This window comes from Excalfactoria chinensis, chromosome 11 (assembly GCF_039878825.1).
Source record: "Excalfactoria chinensis isolate bCotChi1 chromosome 11, bCotChi1.hap2, whole genome shotgun sequence".
Lineage (NCBI taxonomy): Eukaryota > Metazoa > Chordata > Aves > Galliformes > Phasianidae > Excalfactoria > Excalfactoria chinensis.
Genome location: NC_092835.1, coordinates 14,086,293 through 14,104,969, shown reverse-complemented (window position 1 = coordinate 14,104,969; position 18,677 = coordinate 14,086,293). Strand labels below are relative to the sequence as shown.

The following is an 18,677-nucleotide window of genomic DNA, read 5'->3' as shown; positions in this document are numbered from 1 at the left end:
ACAAGCTTCTAGTTTTCATGGTTGTGAAGATTGGCATCCAAACATAACTAAACACAAAACAATGAGATGCTGTCCCAATTCAGAACAGCTCCAGGGTATCTGCTGCTGCTAACAGTTTCGGCAAGTGGCACTACTGGGGCTCTGTCAGCTGCCTGCTGCTATGCTGAGTGCTGTAGGCAGCAGGGAAGTGCCAGGAATACAATTCTGTATCAGGTTCATGCTGCTGCCACCCACAAAAGCCATTGGAGCAGCAGGTATGGGCCATGCTGCTGTTTACACTGAAGAGGTACTCTTAAGGGACATTAAGGGAGGAACAAGTCAGATAACAGCTGTAGACTTGACCACACGTACATTCACAGGAGCTGGTGAGCACCAATATTCAAAATATGTGAGCAGCATTCAAAAGATTCAAACACTCTGTTTTGAGAGGTAGAAAATACATTACATGTCAGAATGGTATCTTAATTAAACTAATGTCAAAACAATCAAGTTACTGGGCAATATCCAGAGAAGGAATCATTGACCTTCCCATTACCTACCAATACTCTGCTGAAGGGGTTTTGCAGAAAGATGTTTCTGCAACGCCTATGTGCCATTTGCAAGACAGGCACTTCACAGTATAGCAGTACTTCCCACAGCCATGAATGCTTACAATCAGTTTTCTTCTTTTCCTTTGAAAACCTAAACATGCTTCAAATTTGCCCTACAACAATAAGTAGTTTTTCTACATCCCCTGTGTATCAGCTTCAAAGGAAGCCCCGTATGAGAAGCTTCCATCTCCTAGGAAATCCTCCCAGATTTTGCCTTACCCACTCCATGAACAAAACATCATTTCGACTTTTGCCAGAACCTATGGCCATTCATGCTGGAGCAGGACTGCTTTCAGTTCTGTGTGCATGCTGTCTCTATGGCCAAGCCTCCTCATAGAGTTGCATCCATTCTTGATATCCTCTAAGGACCTGTAATGCCTTTCCCTAGTATTTTAATGAATCACACATTTCTGACTTACTTACAATATACATATTTATATTTTTTTCAATGGCTCTCACTTGTGCATATGCTCATCAAAATACTAGTTAATGAATTAAATTATGATTGTACCTATTGTAAGAAACAAAAAAAAATCTAAGCTTTACACTTGCAGTGCCTCAGAAGATCCATCCACTTCTACTAACAGGAGGCATCAGCATGAAGATGTGACTATGAAGTACTTTGTGTCCTGAGAGCAGTTCCTGCTCATCTACCAGGTCCTGAGACAGAACAAGATGACCTTGACATCAGCCACACAGAAAGCAGCTAAAATTAGCCACCTGGAAACCTGATCCTCATGCACTGCCACTCCATCATCTTTGTCCACATTTATTAATAAACAAGGAATCCTTTTGTGCATGTCAAGTCCCTGAAATAGAATCATTATCCCAGCTACACTGCAAATAGAGGAATCACCTAAACGATGATCAGTTCTGTGTTTCTGCCCAGATCAGACTGTCAGGTATTTTCACATTGTGATCACATCAGAATTTGAAAACTGCAAATGCTTGAAGCTGCCACACTCCCCTTCAGAGCTTCTGTTCTGACTTAAAAGTCTCTTCTTCAACAGTTGCCCCACGTCATCTGGTAGAATTACTCCATTGAGCAAAGAGCACTGTCCATGGGGTTCCGGCATTTTTCCTTTCTTTTGGGGTATACATGGAACAATGAAGAAATGAACCATTCTAAGTTGTGGTTCTTGCAATATACTCATAATATTATTTGCTCTTCTCCTTCCTTATTATCATTGCTAATAAATATCTATTTCAGGGACACGGAATCAAGAAATAGACACTTCAAACCTAATTGAAATGAATATCAAAGTGTTAAATGTAGATTAAAAAAACAAAAAAAACAGGAAAATTACCTTGTCTCCTTTATTTGTTATGTTGATAAATGAGTGGCCGGCAACTCCAGTAAAGTCTCAATGCAGCCATTTTTATCTGTTTAACAGTCACCTCAGAACATAAATTTCATTACTGTAGTTCATCACTTAAAGCACATTCAACTCAAAGCTTCAACCAAGCACTAAATTTATGTGGAAATAAAGACATTCACGTAAGGGCCAGCAACCCTAACTCACCAGCAGACTGCTAAGTGCTACAGAACCATTAACATGTGTCACAAATAACATTTTACCACTTCTGTAACTAAGACACCATAATTATAATCAGCAGTAGATTCTTAACCAGTAAGATTCTAGTTCACCACCTCACTCACAGAGAAAAAAAAAATCAAGCCACTGCCCAATGTAAGCAGTTACTGCTATCCTATGTGCACTGCAAAGGCCCATCAGGTACTAGAGATTAAACCTACAGCACACACAGATTGCTGAGTAGAAGATTTTGTTTGAATAGAGCCTTTTTGTGGCACAGAACCAAATAGCGCTGAAGTGCATCTCTGGATATTTTGTAGTGTTATAAAAACTGCATGCATCTTTCAATGTAAATCTTCAAGTACCATGCAATGAAGCACATAAAGCTGCTGAGAAATGAAAGAAGCTGAGGACCTCAACCTGCTTACTCTGGCAAGCTACTGCACTGGATCTGTGTCAGTTTTCATTGGCTTGGTGTGCTGTGCCCACCACGCAGCTACTTCTCTGTGGTTCTAGTCTAATACTGGGCACAGCTGTTTGGAAGATGGCACAGAATGTAACAAGACAACCAGCAGTCCCAGTGCCATTTCTCAGGTGCAGTTTTTCCACATGAAGAACCAGTAACATTGAGCACTTGTACTGACAAAACCCAACACTTTGCACATTGGAAGTACTGCCCCACTTGACATGAAACTGTTGAAGAAAATGTGATGGTCACATTCAAGTCCATTGGAGTTGTGGATGCACAACAGATCTGAATTACCAGGATTCAGATCAGTTTTAGAGTCATTCCATACCACTGCAGATCTTGCCAAGCCTCTACTACCAATCCCACAGATCCAAAAGTTCCAGCTTTATTTGGTGCAGCAAAAAAAAAGAACCACCCAACAAATCAACATCTGACTTAATGCTCTACAAAACAAGGCAGGTAAATGCACAAGATATTTCAGGAAGTACTTATGGACAACAAAAGAACAGATCTTTCTGAAGTGACCAGTCATTGGAGTTAAAAAATAAAACACCAAACAAAGCCCTGAAAATATATCGATCCATTGAAAACTGCAAACATCAAAAGCAGTTTTAAGAGGTACATAAAAAGGTTAACCTCTACTGGTACACCACCTTTTGCATAAGGAAAACTTCTGTTTAACAGGTCAAGAAGCTCAGACAGCTTCCATAACTGTCCCAAAGCCACATTTCTGAAGGCCTCGTGAACTCCATAGAAACACAACACTAACTGAAATGGCACTAACTGCCAGACATCCTGCACAGACATCAGTTGAAGTAGTCTCTCACAGTGCTAGAACTTGATCAGTAACAATATTGGAGCCAAGTGGAATAAGCTGTTCACTTTGCTCTATTTGTGTTGGTATTCTCTCATTTGGCCTATATTTGCTTTACGTTTTAAGTACAAAGTAAAGGGACTCTCTGAAGGGATAACTAAATGTAAATGTGAAGAACTACTAGAGATGTAAAGAATAACTTGTACTGCACTTCAGGACATATGCTTTTCTTTAGTCAAAAATAATAAGATGTGTCTTTCCCGAACTCTTCAGATTCCAAAAAGCAACAAAACTCACTAAGCCCGCTCTCCCTTAGAAAAATAACAAAGTAAGAGTAAGATGGCACAATTTCCTAACTTTTCTCATACTGAAAAGAAAACCACAACATAACATAGAAGCAAACAACAGGAAATCTCAATATGACTTAGCTGAAGATGAATTGATAAATATTCAAATATTTATTATAAAAGCATAAGAACAATCACCACCAAAATAGAAACACAAGCAAAGTAAGTTCTCCTACAGCAGAATGGTTTGGTTCTCGGCCTTTCTGCTTTGTGAGCGCGGGGTCTTTTGAAAACACATAGTAACAAAATGTAGCAAGTAACACTTAATGCAGGCAACATTTTCTATTCCTGCTACAATGTACTGACATTTTCAAGAGCACGCTGAGAGCAACACCCTTAAAGAGAACAGAAAGATGCCACTATCCCCACGGTGGACCACATTTATTTGCAACAGTTGTGCAGTCATCAGCAAACTTGCTTCTACAGCCGCTCAATCTGAAGCATCCCTACAGCAACCAGAACCCGTGCCAGCGCAGAGGCACAGTGTGAAACTTCAGATAGCAGTGTAGAGTCCCTTCCTCCACTACCATCACCCAATGGGGTGCTTCACAACTAGACATGTAAGACATCCTCATGTACTTATACTCAAGGATGACTTAGCTAAGTATAACATGATACGTAGCTATGTTTGTCCACTACAATTTCATCATGCCCCACTGGCTATCCCAAGGCAATCTATTATTAATACCTTCACCTGGCTGGCTTGTTGGTCTAGACTGAGCAACAAGGCAAACAGGAAGACAAACCGAACACCCCCAACAACTGACAGAATACAGAATGTCTTTGCCCCTTATTAAGGCAGCTTTGATAATCATGCATCTTTTGACTACAGACTTCGAAGAAATATTTAGCTTTAAACCACGCAGCTAAGCTCTCAGGTTACAGCTATGCATGCACATTAAACTTCAAGTGTCAGCTGCTCAATTTTTATCTGGCTTGCTGCAAAAAAAGAAAGGCAGTACAACCACATCAGACAAGTTGGTACATTCATTCCTTCAACTTCCCTGCAATTTCTAAGCCACTTATCTAATTCAGATAAATTAGAAAAACAGACATCTCAGATGTCCTTTCCACTGCCATGAAGTAGACAAGTAGAGAAGAGATCTTCATGGGGGAAATGAAACACAAGCTCCTTCCTTCTTTGTCCTCCAAGAATCCACATAAGACTACTGCAATCACTGTGGCCATCAGCTGCAAAATACTCTGCCGGGACACCAAACCATCACATACTCGTTCTTTCATTCTTTCCTCTGACAAAAGAAACCCTGAACTTCCTACAGCTAAAGCAGGAGCAGCCTCCCTAGCCCCCTCTATTGCCTTGAAGCATCCAAACACAACCAAGCTAAAGATCTGAGGAAATCCCATTGGAATCCATACTTCTTCAGAATGTATTTGGTCTGAGCGGCCAAAATACCCACCCTTCACCTATCTTTATTATAGATTTAAATCCAAGCGTTGCAGTGCTCAACATGGCATTCAATTTTCTATTTTCCCCGTAGTACAGGCCTATTTTAAGCACAATATTCTCTAGTACTGAACTATGATTGAAAGTGAACTTTATGATGTACAAATTGAAATGCACTCATTTTGAAGGCTAAGGAAATTGTATATTCACAGAAACTCGGGGTTTATCACTCTTCCCTCTTTCAAAGAAGCTTAATATAGCACATTTATAATTTAGAGTAACATCCTGAATAGACTCTAATTACTGTACTTCCCTTCTGATTTCTCAAACCTGTTTCAATTCTATGTTTAACAAAAACAAAAGACTGCTGTAGTTACCTTCCTAACCATCAGCTTCAGAAACTACTGCTTTCTATTTTCCTTTCTTTTGATGTGTTCAAGAAAGATAAATCTGCAAGTTCAGTTGTCTGAAGTAAAAAAAAAACAAACCTCACACGCTCATATTTAAATGCAGAAACAAATCAGATACAATGGTCTAAACCATAAGCTTCTCACCAACACGAAGCAAGGCAGTCTGTAAGGGGAAAGATTCTTTCAGAAACTGCCTGTCTGGAAGGGAACAAGCTCTACAGTGATACAGCAGCTTACTTGAAGGCCTTATGAGTCACAAGAGGAAGCCAGCTTAGCATCTGCTTTTTTTCCATAACTGCAAGAATGATCAAAAAGCAGAAGAAAAGTTCTGAACAAAAATCTTAGCTTGTTTTTGCTTGGACACCCAGAGAACCCATGGTATTCTGCCATCAGAAACCATAGTTATAAATTCTATCCATAATAAGAAACAGGGAAAAAATAATGCTTGAAATTAAATATACTCCATTCATAATACAGGACAAGAGATACTGCACACAGAACATACCGAACACCTCAAGTTTTACTTACTACCAAAAACTTGATCCCTTTTTAAGCTTAACTTTTATATAACATAAATAAGCCAACACTAACCTACTGCCATTCCCAACTTCAGCTCAGTACACAAATGCTATGCAGAGAAGCTGTATCCAACAGACACAGGCTGGTGGTTTGGCAGCCTAGCTCACAGGTGCATCAGATACAAGAGCAGCATCCCCAGCCCATGCATCCAACAGAAAAGCAGAACTGGCCCATCATATCTGAGTGCCCTCATGCTCCAGACAGCACAGTAATAGTATCCATGTCAATGACCCGATGCTCAAATAGACACCAGCCACAATGCACACTCTGAAACAAATACCGTGAAAACTCAAAACAATATTGCTCGATCATTACAGCTACCTGCACTTTATACATTATCGATCACCCCACATTTGCACATAACAAACTAACTCACACAAAAAACTACAAAGAGAGAAAGAGAAGCAGGTAGAAAGGTTCACAGACTCAAAGGAGCTGAATGTGTGAGACAGCTGTTACCCAACTGACTCACTGCACACCCAGCCAGTTAAACAACACAGGTACTACCCAGATTTACAGCCCTCACTGAGTTTCTATATTACTTCAAAAGCATTCAAGCTTTGGCCACTGCTTACTTCCAAAAGTATTAAATTAAGATACTTTGGTTTACTTTTAGATTTATTATTATTATTATTATTTTAATACAAGAGACAAAACCCTTAAAGTTGAGTTTAATGTAAAATTTCCTAGATTTTGCTGCAAAAGCCTGCAGAAGTTTCTACCCGTTAGTTCGCATTCTAAATTGTCACCACATTTTTTCACCTTTTATCCTCACGAAGTTCACTACTGTCACCATTTCCTCACTCTCCACCAAACCCTTAAGCTTCTCTTCTGCCCCATGGACTGAAGCCCACAAGTCCTTCAGCCACAGCCCCATCCATGGGCCGGCTTTGTGCACCCTGCTTCTTCCAAGCAGCTGCTTCACCACAAGGGAGGAAAGCTACGGGCAAGCAGGCAAGAACAGTGCACAACTAGCACCAACCTGCCCACCTCTGGGCTCTGCACCTCCCTGCAATTACCCACAGAAAGCAGAGGCAAGCTGGGCCAGGCCAGAGAAACAGCGACAGATTCAACCAAACACAGACACGGATTCTCTTCTATCACTTCTTTTAACAGCGTAATTTATCAGCTTCCATTCAAATTTTGTCACGCAACACAACTGTAAATTTCACTTAGAAGTGAAGCAGCTTATTCAAAGTATGAATGCTGCTGGAACAGAGTGCTGCAACTGACTGCAGCCTTGGGCAATGCCGGCCAGTGTTTCTATCATATAAGCACTCTCTTTTTGAAAAAATTAAACTAAATAATTAAAAACCAGCACATATTTTCTCTGCTGATGGCAAAACAACAAAGTGCTATAAAAGAAAACAACAGATGAGAAAGAGCTATGACTCCATATTAATAGGAAGATAGTAACTTTAAAGCGAAACAAGCTATGTATTCAGAAAGACTTGCAAACAAGATCTCCTTTGCAGTACTTTTATTCACTGAAAGCAAGTAAGTGTAAAAGTTCACCCAACCTGTGAACACAGCATTTTTTGTAGGTCCTTAATGTCACTAATTGCAGCATAACAAATATCAGCACATAGTGCACATTAAAAGATACCAATATAAAAATAAATCACTTTTCCCAATTTAACAGCTAGGAAGTCATGTATAATCATTAAAACCAGTGCTGACTGCACAGCATCTTCACATTTAAATCAAAGGGGGACAGACTGCAATTCAAACAAACTTACATATTCGCCCTAACAGCTTCAAGTAATTGCTTTGACAGCTTTCTATGCCAGGGTGCAACCTCTAATGCCAAAGCAAGTTCCTCAGCATAAATTAAGCCTAAAAATCCCACTTCTATTGAACAGTTTTCACAATTACCCCTGATCAACACCCACTCCCTCAGTAGAGGAGGGAAATCAGATGCCCACAAGAAATGGCATTTATTAAATGGGTAACAGTTTGAAAACAGAGCTCACAAGTCACAGGATACTACTGGGGACCAGCTGGATTCAATTTCAGGCAAAGGAAAAAACCCACAAGGGAAAAACCAAACTGTCTCTTTTCCCATAAACCTACTGAAAAAGTTTTAGGCTTAGAACACAGGATCCAAGAGCTTCACTGGGATAACCACAGGAAACAGCAGGGAGCATGAGCTGCTGGTAGGGACCGATAGATAAAAGCAAGATTTAAGACAGCTCACTAGAAACAAGCACAGAAGTGCTCAGCAGAACCTGCCTTTCAGCACATGAGACAGGACCAGACCCAGTGCAAAGATCAGCATAAATGGTTCTCATACCAAAGGCAGCAGGAACTGCTAGCACCAGGCAGCAGTCTGGCATGCTGGCCAGGGACAGCAGTACACAGCAGTACACAGCAAGTGCTCACCTCTGGGCCTCTTTCCTGCCTGAGCATGGCTCATACACCTGTCCTGAGAAACTCCCCCCGTCCTACAAAGCCTACTCACACGTGCAGTTAAACTGTGCTAAGCCAAAAAGACAAGCAGGCCGGCCCATTAAACACGTCTTTTATAGAGGACCAGGACATGATCACATTTCCTAACACCAAATGACTATAGGTGAAAGAATACTGCATAGGATTCTATGAATGAAGAGCTACAACACATAATTCAAAATGAATTTGGCTTTTTTTTTTCTTTTCTTTTAATGAAAAGTTCTGATTTCAGCACTGCTTCAAGTAAAACAAACTTTAAGAAACATTTTTAAGTTTACACATTTAAAACTTCTCTCTTCTGAATTCCACTGACAAAGATGAGACGCTGAAGTGCCCTTCCCTGTCCTTGTATGCATAACCGAGCCATAAGATGATGTTTTACCCACGCCACTGCAATTTGTGGGTAGATGTTCTTTGCGATGGCTGCCACTGGCATGATTTGAAAAACCACATCAAAAGCCATTTAAAGCAGGGAAGGTGGGGGAAAGAACAAGAGAGCATGCTCATGTATGTCTAGAAATCACCTTCTAATTCTGACATGTTTTTAATCACAAACCAAAATCCCCAAAGGAAGATGTAATGCAACACTTATCCGAATGAATGTGATCAGGGCTGTCAGGCATCAACAACCCCTTCCTCAATGACAGCTTCAACAGGACAGGTATTTCTCCAGTCTGAACACATAAAACTTAGTATCAGAAATCCACCTGCACAGACATACTAAAATGAAGAAAGCATGACTTAAAACCAGTGGTCCCAAAGTCTAACGATTTCAGAGTAATCACAACTACACACTCAGACCATGGAAAAGCTGGCACTTTTCGTGGTACTTTTCTCACTGATAATTCAAATCATGACAGACCAGACATTAAAATTCATGCTTCAATTTCACAGCTGTAAGTATTATTAAAATATTCAGCACTGTAATGCTTTAGGACTCCAGAAGCAGCTTTAATAACTTAGATTTTGGAGAGCTTCCCCAGGTCCACGTGCACAGTGCTACAATCAGCATTTAAGCAATCCCTAACACTACTCCTGCTGCAACCACAGCATGCCAACCTACAGCTTGCTACTGCTACATCCTGGGAGCAAGGCCTTTCCAATCTCTGTTTTAAGAAAACAAGGAGATTAAAGAATTTGTTTTCTCTTTCTGAAACAATGTTTCATACTGTAATAAAAGCAAACAAATGCTCAGAACAAAAACATCTGAAATGTTTTCTTTAACAGAAAGGCCAACTCCTCTTTTCTTTCTAACACACAAACTACAACTAAATTGTGAAGCCATGTTTATTTCCCAAAGTAAAACTTCCTAACAATCTATAAAGTTTGCTTTTCAGTGTGTTACTGAGTAGTATTATGTGTGCAGATACAATATGCTACCAACATTGAGATTACCTTCAACTATAGACTGACTCCCAGCACACACAAGTGGGAACACTTTCCTAAGATGCAAATGCAAAGACACAGAGAGCAAAAAAACCAAAGTGCAAGCACAAGCTAAATAACCCACGCAAAAGAAAGCCTGCCACACTTACAAAATAGAAATAAATACAAATTACACTATGTTCAAAAATATAAGGCTTGTCAACTGCTCCTAGTCTAAAGCTACACTCCTAGAATCATTTATCAAAATTATTCAAATCAACAGATGACTTCTCAGCTCCATCACCCAGGAAATTGACTCACTTGTATTTATCATCCTTAAGAGCTGCCAAATTCAATCCACTCTTGAGACACTTTGAAATACACATAGCCAGAGGCTTGTGCAAATTCTGTACCTTAAGGAACTAGCAAGGCAACAACAATGCTCAGATGTAGAAGGCTTCTGGGTGGACAAAGCACTGGTAACTGTTCTGATTTATTTACACGTTTAGAATTAACATTACAGCTAAAAGAAATTGTAAAGCATGAGTGCACAAAACACACTGACATCTGGATGAAAGCCACATCAATTCCACATGTACTTGAGATTCTTTGCCTTCAAAACCATAGCACTGAAACTCCTTTAAAAGTCCTGCTTCTATTTCATAAGCAAGATTTCCCAAAACCCTGTGAGACATGACTTTTCTACAAACTGTCTCAAGATGAAATGCTATTCTGGAAGTTGCGGAGACAACAGTGTCTGAAGCCATTAAAAAAAACAACTCAGATTTGAGATAACAGCATTGGACAGATCAGTACTCACCACTGGTACTGACGGAGTGTCCCACCATGAGCCCACTTACACCCACTTGGTGTTTGTGACTACAGCATGCAATTACTTTGCCTGTACTGCCAAAAAACATGCTTCCCATTTCATCACTCCTTCCCTCCCTACCACTGCTTCCATAATACACAATCTTGTACACAAAACACTAAAATCAATTGGGAACTTTTACCCCTTAGGCCTGGCTAAAATAAAGGCAAAAAATTTCCCAGCTCCTCAACCAGTGTTGCAGTTCAGTTCATAGCACACAAGATGTATTAACACACAGCAGAAGAACAGGAGCTTTTTCTCCTTTATATTTTCACCATACACTGAACTGCCTCTTCAACAGTCCCTCATACAGACTGCTATCTTCTGGAAACAACTCAAGACAATTTCTTCCTTTCTTGCTTCTGTAATTAGGTACCACATCCAGACTCTGAGCTTGCAGTTATATCATTACTCTGCTTCACCAGTCTTCAGTGTTAACAAGATATCTATTTGTAAACACTAAGTATTCAGATGTTCATGCTTAGTCTACATTATCAATTTAAGTAACTTTGTTTTACATATATTTGTCAGCCAGTCTCACCTCAAGATCTGCAGGGTTACTCCTGTACGTTGATCCATCTGTTAACTGCCTTCTACAGAAAGCTTTCTCTTTTGGCACATTTTAAAGACAATTACTGCAGTCATCTAATGAGCATGCAATTAGCACAGGAAAAATGATATTCATAAATTGTAACAATCATTACAACAGCAAGAGTTTCTTTTTGAAGAGGAAGTACACAAAGAATCAGACAGTCTCCATATCTGACAACTGCAGAAGTTTCAGAGAGACTTAAAGTGCTAGTAATAACTACAAGCATTCAAAACCAAGAAGAGTGATTAAACACTCCTAACGGATTACTAACAAACCCATAAGGTTTTCAAAATAGTAAACTGAATATCCTGGTAATTCTCCCTATGTTTAAAATTCTATCAATTCCTTTATTATAGAGCCATATTTCCCCAAGGAAATGCAAGAGAGATTAAATATGTGTAAATTATAAATAGCAACAAATATTCATCAGTAAGTGCATTACAAACTAATCTCATGATTACATATTTCCTTCCCTCCATCCCATGCAAATTCTTGTTTTAGGACAACAAAATGTATGAAACACTCCTCTGGAACTTGGATAAAACACACAGAAAATAAAACGATTCACACATGTTCACCTACAAAGCTAGCAAAACATCACCAACTTTACTGATGAATACATCATTGGCAAAAAAACACAGATTGGTAATGAAAGCACATTCTATACATTTCCAGTTGGAAAGACTGCTCTCTCTGCCCTGCTCAGCTCACAGGTAACTGCAGACACTTGACACAGTTTTGCCACTTTCATTTCCTCCTACATGCATGGGCATTGTGGAAAAGAGCGAAAGCAAAAAGCAGGAGAAGATGCCAAAACAAAGTCAGGGATTACTTGGCTTACTTCTCCAGTAATAGGATGATAAACTTCTGTTAGGTGCTGGGAGATGACAAGTGAATTCTGCTGCCTCACTGTGGCAGAGACAACTTATTAAACTACTCCAGCTGCAAGAAAGGTAAAACCTGCAGACAGATATGAACTCATAGAAACATTTAAAAGGCAAGTTCAAACAGAGATTTAAATTTGTTAACATGACAACGCCCTCCATAAAACTAACCATAATTAAGGAACAAGTACAGCATAGATCCAACGGATACGAGATATGCTCAACAGCATTTCAGAAGAACACAGGGTTCAGGGCTCTTTTCTAGAGAAGGAAAGGATTTTATTTTATATTTTTGAAAACATTTCAAGATTACAAGACACCCCATCAAATATAAATGCTTTGACTGCAACAGATGTCTGGATTTCAATTTCCAAATAACTCAAAGTAGGAAAAATTCTGAGACACAGATTTTATTATGCTTAGTCCCACTGAAAACTGTCATCCACTGCTTCACAAGCAGTGAAAATAACAGCATCATAATTTTACTATCTTGATTGCAGAACGCTCAGGAGCCATGCACAGAAAAGCCTGTCTCTTCTGCAAAGGATCTCAATATGGTCCAATCACTGAGTATTTGAAAATGCTTCTCATTATAAGTTCACTTAAACCATATAGAATATAAGACATGCACCCTAAAAAATACTTTATCCTTAATTCCTGTGCAACATCCTTTACTGCACTTATCAACTAACTGGCATGCTGGGCCTACCATAACTGCCTGAGAAACACATCACTGCTTTCTATTTATGTCTTCCGTAAAAAAGACACAATCTGAGATTTTGCAAACAAGCACAACAGCAATGAACTGCAGAGCAAGAGGTACATAAATGTGTATCTAAGGGATACCTATCTAAAATTCAGAGGTGACACAAAAGGGAGGTACTCGCCAACAGCCAAAGGTGCAAGGCTGTGATGTGCTGCAGGACAGGAGCCTGTCACCAGAGCTCCCTCACAGATAAGGTGAGGCTTACCTTCCACCTCCATATACTCATATATGCTCTGAAATACAGAGACGCCAATGTTTCCTTCTAAGCTTTCAACAAGTGCAAGGCAAATTCTCTTCTAAAATAGTGTAATCTGTTCCTCTGAAACAGGCATCAGGAAAGCATGACACTGCAAGCATAAAATCACTTTCAGGTTTTAAGTCAGTGTTAAAAGAAACAAGAAGTCAGATGCAATGTGCTGGAAGTCATGAATACACTGAATTATCTAGCTAGGTTATAAACATTTATTCACAATTAAAAGGAAAAAAAAGATTCTCTGATAAAAAAGTTGAGACTACCACCTTGTGCTATTGCACTTAGAGTTCCTAATGGAATGCTATTTGCTAGCTCAATCCCAATTATTCTGCTTTTGTTTATGTAACTACAGCAGATTTAAAAGCTTAATACAAAATCACACAGGCAGCATGGTGGTTGCAGAGTTCTCTCAGGTCAACTTGTGCCCTGTTCCAAACTCCTTTTACTTCTCAACTGAATGCTGAGGCCTGTACTTCTGTCACCTTTTTTGAACTTATGAAAAACAAACAGACTACTTGCAAAACAGTTTTGAGCAGAGGTAAAAAGAACAGAAGCACTGTATTAGCCAAGGGTAGCACTACATGGATCTCCTGTGTATTTCTCCACTTCACTTTGTTCTCATAATCAAACTATGATGAAAAATGCATGATGTAAAATTAAGGGCAACAATATATTTACAATTATAATCTAATTACAGCAGGCATAGAAAGCGTAACAGCAGCATAAGATATTCTAGATTGCTTTTAATTGTGCACCATTACACTGAGCTATTAGTTTTGAAATTAATTTGTATTGAAGGAATAGCTTTATAAGTTAAACTGTGATAAACACGCCTCCTTTCAAATAGCAGAACAGATAGTAGTCGGTTTTCTCTCAATTTTTAATAATCTCAGTATAACTGCATTTGAAGTTGAAAAAAAAATAAAAAGCTGAGAGAAATTGATCTTGAACTCAAAATTGTACAAAGTTATCAAAGAAGCAATAGAAGTGAGAACTGGAGGCAAAATCCTTCCTGGAATTGCAAGAAGACAAAAGACACCTGAAACATGTAGCACCAGTAGCTGTTATACTGCTCTATTACTGATTTACACAACGTACATGGCAGGTTTAAAGAGGCTTCTATATTGTTTGCTTCTCTCCTCCCTGCACTGATGCACGCCTTGAGATAGTCTGACAGCTACTGCTGCATGTCCAGTTCCTGAAGGAAACACTGAACATATGTTCTATTAGATAAACTTAAGGTCAGAAGGGAATTCATACGACTTAGCATACCACAAACAATAATAAAGAACAACTGAGCAGCTTTTATAACTGTCTTCTGTTGGTTTCATTTCAAAGTTCCAGGAAAAAGTAAAAGGGAAAGTAAAGGGACCAAGTACAGTCTTTAAATACTGCCAAATTGCTTTGTTCTCCCACCACTTCAAGAAACAAAGTAACATCCCCAAACCACCTAAACACTCTTTACAGGTCTCAGAGCTCTACACCTCATTACTAAACAGTGAACTGAACCCACGTTAGTGAGGCTGCTGCAGTCCTGAAACTGTTCTGCTGCATGCAACAGAAGAGTTGAAGCACCAAAAGATTTAATTGGACTTGCCCCTTTCACCACCTGGCTTGTATCCTGCACACTGCTCACAAACAGACCCAATGCATTTCTCACCATCCCCACTTCTCCAGGACTCCTCATCCCACACACCCCTGCACTCCCCTGGGCCACAGCGCCACAGCTGAAGAGCCCAGCTCAATGGCAGGGATGATGGGCACTGCCATCCTTGCAGCACCACACAGATCCCATCACCCTGCTCTCTGCTAGATACCACTGGCATGAGAACACCCTACCGCATCATTCAGCCTATCAAGCTAACCTTGATACACTGCTGTACACATATTTTATTAACAACATGCCAGCACAACACCAACAAAAGCTTCACTCGTAGGAACTGAAAGTTACCTGTTTCCTGAACATAAGCAGGAACAGTGCTGGAGCAGCAGCCTACTGAACCAGAGATAAATGCATTGGGCTCTCTTCTTTCCAAAAAAGCGAATCAACCCAGAAACACCAGCCTACATTTCTATTTATTACTGCATACACACTTCCAACAAAACACACGGCGATACAGATAGAGATGAGAGCCAGTATGTTAAAAGAACTTTATATTTCAACCAATTGATCAGACTTGAAAATTCACTTCTTTCTCATGACAGAAAGCTTTCAGAAAATAAATCAATAAAACTGTGTTTCAAACACTCAAGTCACTTGAAGCACCGCTTTTCTAAACTCTTCAATGCTCATACAATCTTAAATCCCTTCAGATAACACAAAATCCATCACCTCCACAATTCATTTCTCTTGTATCCCATTAGTACAGAACGAGACAAGTATTAAGCTTTTGTGTCCCCCACGCAGTAGATGTGGATGCTATAGGAGAACTGGAGATTATTTTTAGTCAGAAGTAAAAAACAAAAACAACAAAATAGACATAGCATTTTCTACTACTACTATCACATGAAAGTAAACAAAAAAGCATTTTCAGTTAACGAGCATGAGCACCAAGTTACCAAGCAAAGGACCAATAGAACAAAACTGCACAACCTTTGCAAGAAATCAGCCACATAAGCTCTTAAATGTTCTGATCTGAGTACTTTAAAATACAGTAAGTCATAGTATTTGCATCTGAAGCACAAAACAAACATTTCTCTCTGCTGCACACCGGGAAAAATAAGAAGCAGGACTGGCTTCATTTTCTCTGAATAAATATCCCAGGTCAAGCAAATCTTGTTTTCTACAACAGCAGGAAAACCAACAGAAGAGACAGCAGGTTTGCAACAGTTTTCTCCTAGACTAGCAGGAGCCGATTACCAACAAAAGCTCTGAGATTTCATTACTCTGCTTCGGTACAAGCACCAATATGAGATCAATCAAATCAGACAGCTCACACTCCCACACTCCAAACCCCCACATACCTGTCCTTGAAAGGTTACACGACTTCTGTCTTGCAGATGCTGACTAGAAACTGAAGAATGCCAAGGATGGATCTGAGTTTGAGACTGTGCCCGAACAATATCAGATGACTGTGTTACCGAATGTGGGGTTATGTGGTCTTCTAGGTCATGCTCTAAAACATGGCTTGTGCTATCCTGAACAAATGCAGAATCATCAAACTGTGGCAGAAGGTCTTCCTGAAGGAGGTCATCTGGGTCAAGTCCTGTAAACGGTTCATTCGGAGCGTCAACTTGATGAAGTAAGTTATCATCCAAAGACGTAAAACCGTTGCTCTCAATAGGGTCAGTGAAATGGCTTATCTGAGAAGCAGAACCAGCAGAAGCTGGAAAACTAATACTCACAGGAGAGAGTTTTGAACTACTAAAGTTGCCCTGAGGATGCGAAGAATGCAACATTTGAAAACTATTTGAATTCAAAGCTGTGTTAGCATTTAACATGTGCTCAGCTGTGTCTTGCTTGGTCCCCATTTGAGATGTAAAGGCATCGCTTCCAGTGAAATCAGAGATTGGATGTGTCTGCTGGCTACTAGAAAGAGCTGTGGTAGACTGAAGAAGGCTGGTAGGAGAAATGTGGTTATTAGAGTAAGAATAAGGAGATGAAAATTGTTGGCTACTATTGACAGAACACGGAGTAATCGTTGGAGACTGTCCACCAAAAGTTCCTTCTTGATTCCCACAAAAATGTAACGAAGCACTTGCAGTTTGAGAAAACGGCTGAACAGACAGAGGCTGCTGTGAAGTTGAAGGATTAGAAACTGGAGGTGGGTGATTAACACTGACTCTGTGAGAAGTAGATACATTAACTTCCATGAAGTCTTTTGGCTGACTCAGAGCATCTTGCCCCGTGTTGCTCCTGCTTTGTTGCGATCGTAGCGAGGCACACTGATGCTGTGGTTCACTAGCCTGAAATAAGGCAAAGTCATGGTGTGCTACAAAGCTTTTGTTTTGCTGCATAGACTGAGAATGTCCTTGGTGAAAGGGTGATCCATTTTGATTTGAAACAGTTGTGGCAGTTTGATGACCCCACATAGGACTACCATCAGCCACATCTGGAAACATCCCATTAGACTGGTTTTGAGGATGAATTGGTGAACAATTGAACTGAGAGTGTGGTGATAAGACGTTGTCTGTCGAGCTATTAAAAGACTGATTCACTTGGTGAAGTTTCAGGGAATCGTATTGATTCAGCTGTTCAAAGTCACTCAACTTTTGTTGATTCGGAGCATCCTGCACATGATTCAAAGAGTCTATGTGCAAAGGTTCAAATTCTGCACCTAAATTTAATTCATCAACAAGTGAAACAGGTCCAGGTTGAACAAAGGCATCATCTGACAAACCTTCTAAGGTCTCACTAAAAAGATTGGCATCATCAAAAAAATCCATCATAGGATCAGTCATCTTGATAGGTCTGTACTGCTATTTCTCTCAACTCCAAATGGAGTCAGTTTTGGCTCTCTGCAGTAAACAGAAACAAATTACATCCAGCAGTCACCACCTTATCCAAGGCATGCCAGTAACCATTAGTGCTTCCGATGAAACGCTCGTCTTGAAGTGTTTAAAACATCCTATGGGAGAGTAGAAAAAGAAAAATGGAGATTACACAATTGCTTTGTATTAGAAGACTCTCCTCATATTGCCTCTCCTTAGAATACCAAATGGATTTTTGGTATTTCATTTATGATTTGGTACTTCAGTTAAAACAGATCTATTATGAGTTATCCTCGCTGTTACTTAATACCCTCTACAGCCCTTTCAGTTTTTAACCTTTATGTATTTAGTGTAACTTGTGATGTTTTAAATATATCAGTTCCATTTTTATCTCCCAGTTTGGTCTGTTATCTTAGCACAATTTCAGGTTCTCCTTTGCCATATTCATTAAAGCTGCCAAATCGCAACAGGTTTGTGTTTCTCAGTGAGCACTAAATAAAATACATTTTTCACTCATGTATCATTCTTAAGCAGCTGTTGAAAGAAATCATAGTATATAAAATGTACCTAATTTTCTATGCTCAAACAAGAAACCTGAGAGGAAGTAAACTACACTTCCTAGTAGTCACCCCAGCTTTAGCAGGAAAAGCTGAGATAGTCCATTTCTTCCAGTTCTTACATTAAATAAGGTTCTGAAACAAAACAGGATTTCATCTCACTTAAATAGGATTTTTCTGTAACTTATTTCGAGGAAAAGCAAGAGGATAAATACAGCGATTCAAAGATAAGCATACTTATAGAACTAACTTCTGCTCAGCAACACTTATTACCTAGTTTTAAAACATCAGTTGCTTTACTCTTTCATTTATAACATCACTGATCACCAACCAGAGTTTCCATTCAAGGATGTCAGAAATG

General features: G+C 39.6%; 1 protein-coding gene across 6 annotated transcripts in view; it reads right to left on the bottom strand.

The window, feature by feature from the left end:
* The window catches only part of CHD9 (chromodomain helicase DNA binding protein 9), an 83,472-nt gene that overhangs the window by 50,151 nt on the left and 14,644 nt on the right, over positions 1 to 18,677 (bottom strand). For all 6 annotated transcript variants that reach the window (XM_072346869.1, XM_072346866.1, XM_072346871.1 and 3 more), the window contains exon 4: positions 16,293 to 17,896. In XM_072346869.1, the coding sequence (XP_072202970.1) occupies positions 16,293 to 17,729 (1,437 nt within the window). In that variant the 5' untranslated portion in view covers positions 17,730 to 17,896. The remainder of the gene's footprint in view (positions 1 to 16,292; positions 17,897 to 18,677) is intronic.